The sequence below is a fragment of the Nicotiana attenuata genome, unplaced genomic scaffold, assembly GCF_001879085.1.
Source record: "Nicotiana attenuata strain UT unplaced genomic scaffold, NIATTr2, whole genome shotgun sequence".
Taxonomy (NCBI): domain Eukaryota; kingdom Viridiplantae; phylum Streptophyta; class Magnoliopsida; order Solanales; family Solanaceae; genus Nicotiana; species Nicotiana attenuata.
This window is the reverse complement of record NW_017670725.1, coordinates 293,093-306,673: the sequence shown is the minus strand read 5'-3', so window position 1 is coordinate 306,673 and position 13,581 is coordinate 293,093. Positions and strand designations below refer to the sequence as shown.

At 37.2% G+C, this 13,581-nt stretch overlaps 1 protein-coding gene across 1 annotated transcript; it reads left to right on the top strand.

Moving 5' to 3' along the window:
- Positions 1–8,819: 8,819 nt before the first annotated feature.
- On the top strand, positions 8,820–11,835 carry LOC109242696 (bifunctional epoxide hydrolase 2-like). Its single transcript, XM_019409541.1, has 4 exons — positions 8,820–9,128; positions 9,466–9,743; positions 10,354–10,595; positions 11,440–11,835. Exons 1-4 carry the CDS (start codon positions 8,930–8,932, stop codon positions 11,684–11,686), a joined length of 966 nt encoding a protein of 321 aa, XP_019265086.1. The 5' UTR covers positions 8,820–8,929; the 3' UTR covers positions 11,687–11,835.
- Positions 11,836–13,581: the final 1,746 nt, after the last annotated feature.

Genomic DNA, 13,581 nt, shown 5'->3' with positions numbered 1-13,581 from the left:
ATAGTTTCGAAACAACTGAAGTAGAACTTAGTCGAATATCCCACCGTGACCTGGTCAGATGTCCACAACCGGTACCAATCAAAGATCAGGATCGAAGACGACCAACTAGGAGCCCCCTCGGGCTCGGTATATCCTAGCAGGCTTCCGACGAAGGAGCCAAAGCCAAACAAAGAAAGGTACCAACCATACACTAAAGATAGAAGAAACGCCCCGAGGCGCAATATACCCCACAATGATCGAAGGATAGATCGAGGTCAGAACCCTCGGGGACTTGTTAGCCGAGCTGGATTCGATAGGCACACAGGGCCAACGGAGGCACCCTGCCTGTCGGAATACAACTTCAATGTCGACATCTCAAACATCGTATTCGCCATCAATAAAATCAGAGACACCAGGTGGCCTAGGCCAGTACAATCACATCCTTCGCAAAGGAACCAGAACTTAGTGTGTGAGTTTCACAACACACACGGTCACAGGACCGAGGATTGCCGACAACTCCGAGAAGAAGTAGCCCGACTACTCAGCAAAGGTCACCTCAGAGAATTCCACAGCGACCGAGAAGAGTGAAACAGGCGAGCCACAACATGTCATCCATATGATCTTCAGAGGTATCGATGCTCCACAATAACCCATGGTCAGAAGAACAAAAATTTCCATCACCAGGGAAAAGAGAACTCGAAGTTACTTACCCGAGGACGCCCTCACGTTCAGCAACGAAGACATCGAGGCTCTATCTTAGCCCCATAACGACGCATTGGTAATTTCTTTTCTTGTAAATACGTTTCAAATTAAGCGTGTGCTTGTGGATCCAGGTAGCTCGGCCAACATCATCAGGTCGAGGGTGGTGGAGCAGCTCGGACTGCTCGACCAAATCGTGCCCGCCTCTCGAGTCCTCAATGGGTTCGGCATGGAGAGCAAAATAATGAAAGGGGAAATCACCCTCCCGGTCAACGTGGCCGACACTACCCAAAATGCCAAATTCCATGTCATCGGAGGAGACATGAGATACAATGCCTTGCTCGGTAGGCCGTGGATAGACTGCATGAGAGTAGTACCATCCACCCTACATCAAATGATGAAATTTCCGACAAAGGACGGGATAAAAACCGTCTACAGAGAATAGCATGCAACAAAAGAGATGTTTGCGGTGCACGATGTGGCGCCGACACCAATACCTCCACTGCTGAAGGAGCCAAGGGATAAACAAATAGTAAAATAGCAATAACAAGCTATATTCTCGGCTACATCCGACTAAACTAGCAAAGGACCGTACCGTGTCTTGAAAGCAACTGTTCGAAGCACATAGGGGCCCAAGGCGCCATCGGCAATAAGGTATTATCATCTCCCCTTTTTTAGTTACATTTCACACTAACCTGTGTGCAGGTATCCGATTGAAACAGCCAAAGCACTTTCCAACTTGAAGGCCTTAGGTTCCAAAAGCATACGTTGCACTCTTTTCCTTCGATCGAGTTTTTATCCCAAGAAGGGTTTTACCGGCAAGGTTTTTAACAAGACAACATCTATATGCTACCTAAGGAAGACTCAACGAGTATTCAAGGCTTCTCTTCAAATCAACCTCGAATACTAGGGGGCATCCCCCCGGAAGATCACCTCCTCGGAGAAGCCAAAGATATGCTAGATAGGGTCTCGATAAGAAAATGATGTACCGGGCCAAACGGTCGAACGAACCTTGTAGAACAACCGAGCCCTTGACAGTGAAGATGTGTATACTTGTACCAAGTAATCAAAGGATACTTTCCCCTCCATCAAAGCATTTCGCGTTTTAAAGAAGTTCACTATTTCTTACAAAAACGGCCTCAGGGCCAAAATACGTCCCGAACACTCGGGGAGTGGCGTCAAAACTCAAAGCCATATAACCTCCGGGTCAAAAGCTTAGAACTCCTAAGCCCTCAACAAGGCAATATCAAGTTTACAAAAACGGCTCCAGAAGCCAAAAACGTCCTGAACACTCGGGGACTAGCGTCGAGAACTCGAAGCCGTCTAACCTCCGGATCGGAAGCTTCGAACTTATAAGCCCTCAATGAGGCAACATTAAGGTTACAAAATGGCTCCAGAGCCAAAAAAACTTTCAATGTCACGGGGACTGTCGCCAATTGCCATCCCATCGACTTATCAAAAACCCGAGACCATAAGACCCCATGCGGGCAACCTCGGTCTCGTAAGACCTATATAAGGCAACAACAATATTTGTAAGACCTCAAGCGAGGCATGAACCATACTTGTACCAAGTAACAAAACTGTAAGACCTCAAAGTAAGGTATGTAAAATTTTATAAGACCTTACAAAAGGCATAATCCCGATCGTAAAGTTAAGGCTATATATCGAACTTGTAAGTCCACTAAAAAGGCATACCCTTAATATAGACGCCGAAACTATTTCACTCGGGGACTGAAAGGCTCCGGCCAAACACAGTGACTGCGGTCACAAGGCTGTACCAGCAAAACTAACGCAACTCGGGGACGCCCGATCGTCGCTATAAAATCACAGGCCTTCAATTACTTCGAAAGTACTTCGAAAATGTTACATCCCTTACTTTAATATTAGGATAAGTTGTAGTAATCCACATGAGGTTGAAGGGGTTAGGACCCCGAAAGTTTAATAACCTTGATACCGTTAGATATTATGTTAGTATGGTATTTTCTTTTAAGTGGAGTACTTAAGTAAAAGTTTTATTAGTATAATTTTGGATAGTTACCATTTTATTATTTTCAAATATGGTAAATTATACTCATAATATGAGAAAGTTTATGAGATTTTCTTTATTGTAAAGATAAAAATTATTTTCTCACAAGAAAAGAAGGTTATCTTTTTACCATTTTAAGAATTAAGCGTACGAATTTTTTTTACTCTTTATATGAGATTAGGAAAATTAAAAGTTGAGAATATATATATATATTTACATGGATATTTTAATGAAATAATAGTGTATGTATTTATTTTGTATGGTACCACATGACCATGATAGTAAGTTATATAAAGTGTATTAAAAGTGAGTAGTATTTTAATTAAGTTGAAATAATTCTTAATTATGTGGGTAATTAGTTGATTATTGGTTAATGGGAGATTAATTAGAAATTTGTGAATAGTTACTTAATTGGGATCTTGGATAATTACTAAGGGGACAATAATTTACGTGGTGCTATGGGATTATGGCAGCACATTGCCACCAATCCTTATGCTTAAGGAGGTGGTGGCAATATTTAAGGTATGTGACATTATCAAGGTAGCAACATGTAAGTAAGTACAAAACAAGAGCTCTACGGACTTGCTTATGAAGACATGACGATAATTGATTCAAACACAAAGATCATTGTTTGCAACAGAAAATGTCTTAAGCCTACCTAAACTAGAAAACTGAGGTGGTATATTCCCACTAAGCTTATTATCATTAAGCATAAATTTATTCAAATAGGAACAACTAGCAAGATCAGCTGGAATATAACCAGTAAATTCATTGTTTGACAAATCAAGAGTGTTTACCCTGGAATCCGGATAACAATTGAATTTATATGGGGTTTTAAGGATCCGTGAACTAAAAGATACAAGAGGTTTGGATTGAGGAAAATAAAAGATAAAGACTCAACAATTGCTGCTAAAGTAAATAATCGCAGAATATAATATTGCTTAGAACAATTGTGCTTGATAGCGTACAAGAATTGAGAGAGATGGTACTGTAGTGTAATGGTTTCCGATCCCCTCTTTATGGGGTCTTCTCCCCTTTTATACATTCTGATTAAGGGTAAAAATAAGGTAGGTAAATTAATTACATCGTGGATCCCTGTAATTACGCCTTAATGGCCTGAAGTGGTTGAGAAAATCACGTTTGGGCGAGATATCCGGCGACGCTTGGTTATCCGTTACGAGTCCGGCTTCCGACCTCGTGTGTTTCTCCATCCGGTGGTAACTCATATCGAGCTCTGCAACGGTCTCGAAATGACTCGACCTCGGTTGTTGACGTGGCCGTCGTTCTACCTTGCATCCAGGTCGGGTTCGATGGCCCCGACTTGCCCCGGACCGGACCCAACCCGGTCGGGCTCAAGCAAAAAGGGTATCACCCAATACAAAATCATATATTAAACCCATCAAATTAAAATTCAGAATTCTCAATTAAATTAGGGGTGAAATTCAAAAATAGCTAGGTTTATAGGTGGTACTTGAAAAATAGCCAAAGTTTCAAAAGTAATCGAAATTTAGCCACTTTTCGTGTAAAGATAAATCTGAACGAAAACACTGTTTAAAGTTTAGGAAAATATTACAGCATAATATACTGGAGTTCCAGCATAATATACTGGTCCAACATAAGATACTGGATGTTCATACACAAGTGCTTCAATCTCCAGTATATTATGCTGGAACTTTCCGTGTGTTGGAGTTCCAGCATAATATGCTGGAAGTTCATACACAAGTGTACTAATCTCTAGTATATTATACTGGAACTTTCCGTATTTAACAAAATAGTGACTATTTTTCAATTTCCAGTCCGAAAACGGACTAGCCCCTGCTATTTTCACCATCTAAATTAGGTCAGAAACGCAATATGGCCAAGTGTGCTACTGCTATTTTCAACCTCACCACTCTTGAAGCAATTTTATAACGTGGTCTGCTCCAGCCAATTTGGAATGGAGAAGTGCAAATGTCACGAACCTAATTTTCCTTTCTGGGATGTCGTGACGGCACCTAATTTCTAAGACTAAGTAAGCCTAACAAACACGCGGAATAACTGAAATAGTAATTTAAAACTCAAACCTCACGACTATATAAAAAAAAATCTGCAACTCAACATATACATTTCCCCAAACCCAGTAAAATGTAAGTCACAAGCTCAAGATACAATACTGAAATACTCCGATACATCACTGTCTATTAAGATGTAAAGAAATAAGAAAAGAACAGGATAGAATGGGACCCCGAGACCTGCGCACGTGGGTATGTGTACCTTGAAGTCTCCAAAGCAGCAACAAAGCGCGCCAATACCGAGGCTGATAGCATGTACCTGGATCTTCACAAAACAAGTGCAGAAGCGTAGTATGAGTATACCACAACGGTACCCAGTAAATGCCAAGCCTAACCTCGCTAGAGTAGTGACGAAGTCAGGTCAAGGCCCTACTAGAGATAATAAGAAACAAGACATGAGATATAATGATATAGTAAGAATAACAGGGAAGTGAACACAATAAGGAATTTACGGAAAGTAACAACACGAAAATCAAGAAAAAAAATACAATACGAAAGGAAAACGGGAATCTTATATGTTAAGGAAAACAACAACCAAACAATACAGCAAATAGAAAAGACCAACATGGGCACTCCCGAGGTATTGCCTCGTAGTCCCAAATCATAAAATAACTCACAGTAGTTGGGAGTACGTATAATTAGACCTGTTAATCGGGCCCGGCTGACCCGTTTTCAACCCACTTCGGCCCGGTCCAGCACGGTTCAGCCTGTTACTGTAGCATATTGGGGCGGGCTGGGACGGGTTGGGCGGGGCGCGAGTTTTAGGCGAACACATTTTGGATACCGGTGCACCGGAACACGCTAAGCCTGCTAACCCATTAACGGGTGGTTAACGGACTGCAGCCCGGTTCAGCCCGATATCCGTTAAATTTTTTTATTTTATTTTGTGGACCGTTGCCAACGGTATAATTCAGAAATGACCATTGGGGAACAGCCAGATTTTGCACAAATGGCCATTTCGGCCTCCCCCATTAAAAAAATAGCCCTCCCACCCCTAATAATTAAAAAATTATAATTTTAACCTTTTAAAATCTATAAATAGCCCCCCTTCTTCTTTATTTTTTCTCACAATTCACTCTCTTACTACTTTAATTCTCTCTTGATATTATTGATTATTGTTATTAAATTCTCAATTACTTATTATTTCAAGTTTCATCTTTACAAAATTATTATTATCAAATATCAAGTATTCAAGTGAAGTGTGGTATCAAGTACTATCAAGTATTTCTGATCTACACATATATTTACAAACTTTATATAATTATTATGCTAACATTGTTGATGCTTCTTCGGTTGTAGATGCAAATATTCCTTCAAGTAATACTTCATCTGGAACAACTTTGGATGATGATGATGGTGTTCAAGATTATTTGATTTGGTCTACACTAGGAGAGCATCAACAAACCAGTAGCAGGAATATTGATGAACTCCAATTCTACTTGCAGAAGTCACCAGAGTCCCTCACAAAGGATTTTCTACCGCTGGGTTAGTGGAAGAGAAACTCAAATCAATTTCCTGTTCTTTCGGCCATGGCTCGAGACGTGCTAAATGTGCCAATTTCAACAGTCGCATCAGAGAGCGCATCTAGCCAAGCAAGGCAGCAGCTAGGAGATACCCGTCATTCATTAGGCGGCAACACTTTGAAAATTCTAGTGTGCTAAAGAGATTGGATAAGATTAGAACGGCGAAATCAAGGGCGTGCCGAGGTAGACGAAGCGGAGGACCAAGAAATTGGAGATATAATGGTTTATGGTTCCGATTCAACCGATGCCGGAAACCAAGAACCTCATGTTGACATGGAAGAACTTAAAAAAATGATGCAAAGCATGTGATGTATTATTTCTTATTTTTTTTATAATTGTTGTAAACTTTTAATTTGCAAGTTCAAAAATAAAAAATCAAAAAGAACTTGCAAATTAATTTGAAGTATTAAAAATACAAAATGAAAGCCTTCGAAGTCTGTTCCTTACATATTACCTATTGGTCTTATTAATAATTTTTTGTAGCCACTTACTTTCTAATTTCAATTTTAAAATTTTAAAAGTCAAATTTCAAATTTAAAACTTTAAAGTTTAAACTTCAAAGTTTAATTCTAAGCCTTAATTCTAAGCCTTAAAAGTTTGCAAACACTTAAGTATCAATAACATTGAATAAGAAAAATAAATTTTAATTAAAAAAAACATACCCGGCCCGCCCGAACCCGGACGGGCCCAAAATAACCCAAAAAAATCCAACCCGCCACTAGCCCATTATCCCAGCCCACTAACCAACCCGCTCCGTTAACGAACGGGCTATTTTTTTTTTTTTTCAGTCCGTCCCAGCCCGCCCGTTAAACACCTATACGCATAATATTGTAGCACGATACTATTAAAGTCTTAGTGACCGTTCGTGCATGTGGGGTCGACTTAAGCTCCAAATTTTGGATTATTGTTAGGAAAGTGAAGGAGAAGATTTCTAAATGGAAAACCATGCATATTAGGCAACAACCTAACAATCTAATCCAAAATTTTTGATACGGAATACAAATATACATACGTGTGTGAAACTTTTTATCAAAATTTTCAAAATAATATTACCTTTTGAATCTATAATTATAAAAAGATAATGAAAGAAAAATTCAAACATTAAACTCAACAAATTAGAATTCAGACATTTAAATTAGGTCAGACACGCAATATCTACTACAATACACGCAAAAGGTGGAGCAGTGGTTCTTATAAGCCTATCATTTGGTTTAAAGTTTTAAACCAGGTTATCCCACAATATATTATTCAGAAATTATAATCAGGATTGAAATTTCACCTTTTATATGGAAGAAAAATCCTTGGCAGGGAGCGCTTCTCCCCGAATGGGCCCTACGCGGCACGAATCCGGATATAGTCGGGCTCCAATGCGGGTACCGGACACCGGGTGGGAAACCAAAAAAAAAAAAGACTATTCTATTATTCTGTATAATATTTATTTTGCATCGTTAATTTATCTCATATTGCTACCTCCCTCTAATGGGTTTCCAGCTTGATTCGGACATTTCTCACAGTGGACATAGACAACAAAAGATTTAAATTTACCCTAAGCTATCAAATTATTATATATATATATATATATATATATAGTGTGTGTGTGTGTCCTTTGCAATAATTTAAAGCATTCTCCTGAACAATTGTAAAGGTATAAATATATCTTGATCAATAATTAAAATTGTCCAAATATATTCATGGCTTCCATTAGATCAGGTCAACTTTCACTATGGATTTATTAGTTAGAAGGACGGAGTATAACTAAAAAAAAAAAAAAAGAACGACAATATTATGAATATCCTATATTGTAGACCGGGGCGGACCTACATTAAGGGTAGGGGGTCACCGAGACCCGTTGTCTCAATCACTTGGATAAAGTAGCAGCATTTATCGATTCTAACGACATCGACTATGAATTTGTTCTTCGTTAATAAATTATCATAATCGTTAAGTTTTAAAGAGCTGCATGTCAAAATTTATCGCTAGTAATTGGCATATTTACAAGTGTGCCCCCGTTGCACTCAAATCCTTGGTCCGCCTCTGATTGTAGATGTCCATTATTACTTCTATAGCTTGTCGAAGAAGCTTGCAGTCAAGCAAGTAGCTTACAAATAGCGCATGCAAACAACTTACAAGCAGCTCTAGAAAAGCCTTGCAGCTAAAGTCTCATAGCAATTTCTTTTCTTCTACAAACAGGGAATCAAAATAACTTATTTGTACATCAGTTTGAAATCGAATAATATTCACTCTCTCTTTTAAGTTTCCCTGTCATTATTTACTTTATAGACATTATTTTATAACAGATAAACATTTTTATGAACGGCAAAATAAAGAAAAAAAATATACAAAATAGATCGTATGAGGTAATATAGGGAGCTTTTCCTTTTCAAAAACTTTGGAATATTATTGTTGCTCCATCTCGTACACCAAAGACCACGTGACCCACTATAGGATATGTTTGGCCGTCTGTTTTGTATTGTATCAATAATGAAGTATTAATAGTAGTGACATTGACAATGGCTTCAATAACAACCATAGGAATCATAGCCAAACCTTTTCTACAGTTACTTGGATTAGCCGGCATTTGCCCACGCTAAGTCAAAATAAATACCCAAATTTGTCGCTCAGAGGGACTTAGAAACATTGAAAAAAGAAAAATGGAGAAGATAGAGCACAAGATGGTAGCTGTTAATGGCCTACAAATGCATGTAGCAGAATTAGGCCAAGGTCCAATAATCCTCTTTATCCATGGCTTCCCTGAGCTTTGGTATTCATGGCGCCACCAAATTCTCTACTTAGCTGAACGTGGCTATCGTGCTGTGGCACCTGACCTAAGGGGTTATGGAGATACTACAGGTGCTGTTAAATTTTTCGTACTTGGTCTTATTTTACATGTTTTCCTTTTTAGTCCGTCTAAAAAAAATATAAAAACACTAGAAACTCTGTATAACAACATATTGTATAACAACATATTGTATAACAACACTTTACTATAAAAGTCAAGTTTTTCCGGAACCAAATTTCATGTTCTGTTATAACTTATAATATGTATTTTCCGGAACCAAATTTCATAGGCTAGCTCCGCCCCTGATTATGAGCATTTTGTCGAACAGTATACAGGCAATATCCTTTCTAAGAAAAGTTGCTCTCGCTCTTACAATCTTTTTTCTTGATTTTTCTTTTTTTGTAACAGGTGCACCCATTAATGATCATACAAAATTCAGTATCTTTCACCTTGTGGGTGATCTCATAGCACTTATTGAAGCCATAGCTCCTAATGAAGATAAGGTGTTTGTTGTGGGTCATGACTGGGGTGCTTTAATTGCTTGGCATTTATCCCTTTTTAGGCCAGATAAATTAAAGGCTTTGGTGAATTTGAGTGTCCATTATTTTCCAAGGAACCCACAGATGAATACTGTTGATGGACTGAGGGCTATATATGGTGACGATCATTATGTCTGGAGATTTCAGGTTCTCTCTGTTTTAGTTTGTGTATCTGTATAATTTGTGTTTGAAGGGATTTTACAAGTTTTCTGAAGACTATCGAATAATTGCATCGGAAATTTGATATTTTTAGTACGAAGTATGGACTACTAATTAGGGAAAAAAGAAAAAGACTTCATATACAAAATAAACGAGTCGTGATAAAAGGCAGCACGGTGCATTAAAAACTCTCCCTATGTATGTGGTTCGGGGATGTGCCGAACCACTGTAAACTATGTTGTTCGGATTCCCTGAAAATAGTATTGGGTACGTTTGGATCCTCCAAAAGTAGTGGTAGACAGTCTTACCTTATATTTTTGCAAGAGGTTGTATTTACAGCTCGAACTCATAACCTTCTGATCACACAACAATAACTCTTATTGATGCAACAATGCTCTCCTTCTCCTTTCTAAAGGAAGTATTTTTTTAATTTGATAAAAAAGGGTTGTTCTATAGCACAAAGAAATTATCTCAGTAATTTGTTTGGAACAATTTACATAACATTGAAGAGTTTTTTGAGTGGTTTATCAGGGCATAGGTTACCTTTGTCAATTACTTGAGATTAAATTAGAAAGTTCATCTATAATCTTACCTGCAGGTACCAGGAGAAATTGAAGCTGAATTTGCTCCAGTTGGTGCTAAGTCTGTTCTTAAGAAAATTTTCAGATTCCGCGGCTCTGAGCCATTTTATTTTCCTAAAGGCAAAGGCGTTGAGGCTATCCCCGATGCTCCAATTGAGCTTTCATCTTGGCTGACTGAGGAGGATTTGGATTATTATGCCAGCAAGTTTGAGCAGACTGGCTTCACTGGTGGAGTTAACTATTACCGAGCTTTTCCCATGTAAGCATTCGTCACCTTTATGATATCAATAATTCAGTTGCATTTGTTTTCCTCGCGTTACTTGTATGCTTGTGTACTAAATATTTGTGTCAACTAGTTGGCGTTAACATTTATTTGTTGTTTTTACAATTGCATTAGGTTTGATCTTTGTCAAGAGACTTTTTGTTCTAGTTTGAGACTTGTATGTATGCTCGTATAGAGATAATTATGAGATTTAGAGAACTTTTACCTTTAGAAATCCTCAATTTGAAACAGTATGTATGATCGTTTGAGTGAAGTATGAGATTTGGAGAACTTCTACTTTTAAAACGTCCCTAACTTGCCTTAAAAGACATTACTTATCATTAGAATGAAGCAGACCTGAATAAGGCGGGATTAATACAATGGATTTGTATGGCCAACCCAACTAGTTTGAAATCGAGGTGCAATCAACTGATTGATATAAATTATCATGTTTTCTAGGAAGTCAAGAAAGTTGTGAAATTCATGAGAATATCAATTAGTTGCTTACAGATTGTTTTGATCAATTTTTTCATACATGGAAGCTAGTAAGTCTCAGTCCTTTGTCAATTACTTGGACTCTAATTCCTCCTCTCCAGTCAAGAAAATGTCATTTGTGGTATATAAAAGGGTAGCCCAATGCGCAAGGCATCCGCATTCATGCAGGGTCCAAAGGGAAGGGCCGCACCCCAAGGGGTGTGATGTAGATAGCCTACCCTAATGCAAGCATTAATAGCTGCTTCCACGGCTCAAACCCGTGACCTATAGATCACACTGAGACAACTTTGTTGTTTGTGGTATATATTTGGAATTTGAAATCGAATTGACACAATTTGAAATGCAGAAACTGGGAATTAACAGCACCGTGGACAGGAGCTAAAGTTAAAGTTCCGGCCAAGTTTATCGTCGGAGAATTAGACTTGGTTTATCATATACCAGGTGCTAAAGATTACATACACAATGGTGAGTTTAAGAAAGATGTTCCATTGTTGGAGGAAGTGGTGGTTTTAGAAGGTGCAGCTCATTTTGTTAACCAAGAAAGACCAAATGAGATTAGCAAGCATATATTTGACTTCATTCAAAAGTTTTAAACTTAATACTCCTTCCCTTTGTATTTCCTGTTGTAATAAAATCTCATTGATGTTGCTCCTGTTGCTTGTAAAATGTGAAACCTTATTTCAGACAACTGACAATATGATTCTTTTAAATGGAAAATAAAGGAGGAATAATTTAGACTTGAGAGGCAAAAGCCAAAGTAATATGAAATTCATTGTCTTTTGTTTATTTTTTCTGTTAGCAGATAAAACATGGGAGAAAGACTATTAAAGATACAAGATAGACATAATTTTGACTGACTTCTGGATGTGAAAACTACAATAAGGTAATTCAAGTAAGGCTGAAAGATAATAGTAAATTGTAACAAAATGAAAAAGAAGGGCTTTTAATATAAATAATTACAGTCGCTAGCCAAATATCAGCTGATTTTATTTTTGGAGGTGGTTATACTGTGTAGATTTTTCAAAAGAATACCCACTACTAGAAATCCGGAAAAAAGCGACCACAAAAAGCGATCAAAGTTGGTCGCTTACAGGTCAAAAAGCGACCAAAAAGCGTCCAAACTGGCTTGGTTGCTATTTTGCTGGTCCCTTTACCTTAGAGACCAAAGTTGGTCGCTAATTAGCGACCAACTTTGGTCTCTAAGGTAAAAGGACCAAATATTTCGGGTTTTAAATAAAGAGACCAACTTTGGTCGCTTTAGTATTTTAATAATATAAATTTAGCGACCAAAGTTGGTCTCTATATTTAAATTTCGTTTTTTTAATTTATTATTAATCAAAATATAGCGACCAACTTTGATCTGTAAACCAAATATTATATTTTAAAATCTGGAAAATAGCGACCAAAGTTGTTCGCTTTTTTTTAATTTTGTTAATTTTTTTAAACATAAGCGACCAAAATTGGTCGCTAATTGCAAGAATTTAATTATTTTTTAAACATAAGCGACCAAAATTGGTCGCTATTTTCCAATTTTTTTTAATAGAATAGCGACCAAAGTTGGTCGCTTTTTAAGAAATCTGGGTTAATTAGCGACCAACCTTGGTCGCTATTGCCCAGAAAATATTTTTTTTTTTAATAAGAAAAGCGACCAACAAGAGACCAAAGTTGGTCGCTTTTCTAGGTATAATTTTGGCAGAAACTGCCTGTTTTGGCAGCTCCACCACCTGTCAGCATACCAAATTCCCTATTACAAGCAACAACAACAACTATACCAACAACAACAACAACAACAACAACACAACAACAACACAACAACAATAACATTAACAATAATATTAAAACCAACAAAGTATAAAGTTCAATAGAACTAACACATTAAGCTAAAGGTCCAATTTCATATCCTAAAGGTTCAATTCATATCCTAAAGGTTCAACTCATATCCACAAAATTTTAATTCATATCCTAAAATTTCAATTTATAAACTAAAATTCCAATACATAAACTAAAAGTCCAATTCATATCCTAAAGGTTCAATTCATATCCTAAAGGTTCAACTCATATCCACAAAATTTCAACTCGTATCCTAAAATTTCAATTTATAAACTAAAATTCCAATACATAAACTAAAAGTCCAATTCATATCCTAAAGGCTCAATTCATATCCTAAAAGTTCAATTCATACACAAAGATTTCAATTCATATCCTAAAGGTTCAATTCATATCCTAAAGGTTCAACTCATATCCACAAAAGTTCAATTCATATCCTAAAATTTCAATTTATAAACTAAAATTGCAATACATAAACTAAAAGTCAAATTCATCTCCTAAAGGTTCAATTCATATCCTAAAGGTTCAACTTATATCCACAAAAGTTCAATTCATATCCTAAAATTTTAATTTATAAACTAAAATTCCAATACATAAACTAAAAGTCCAATACATAAACTAAAAGTCCAATTCATATCCTAAAGGTTCAACTCATATCCAC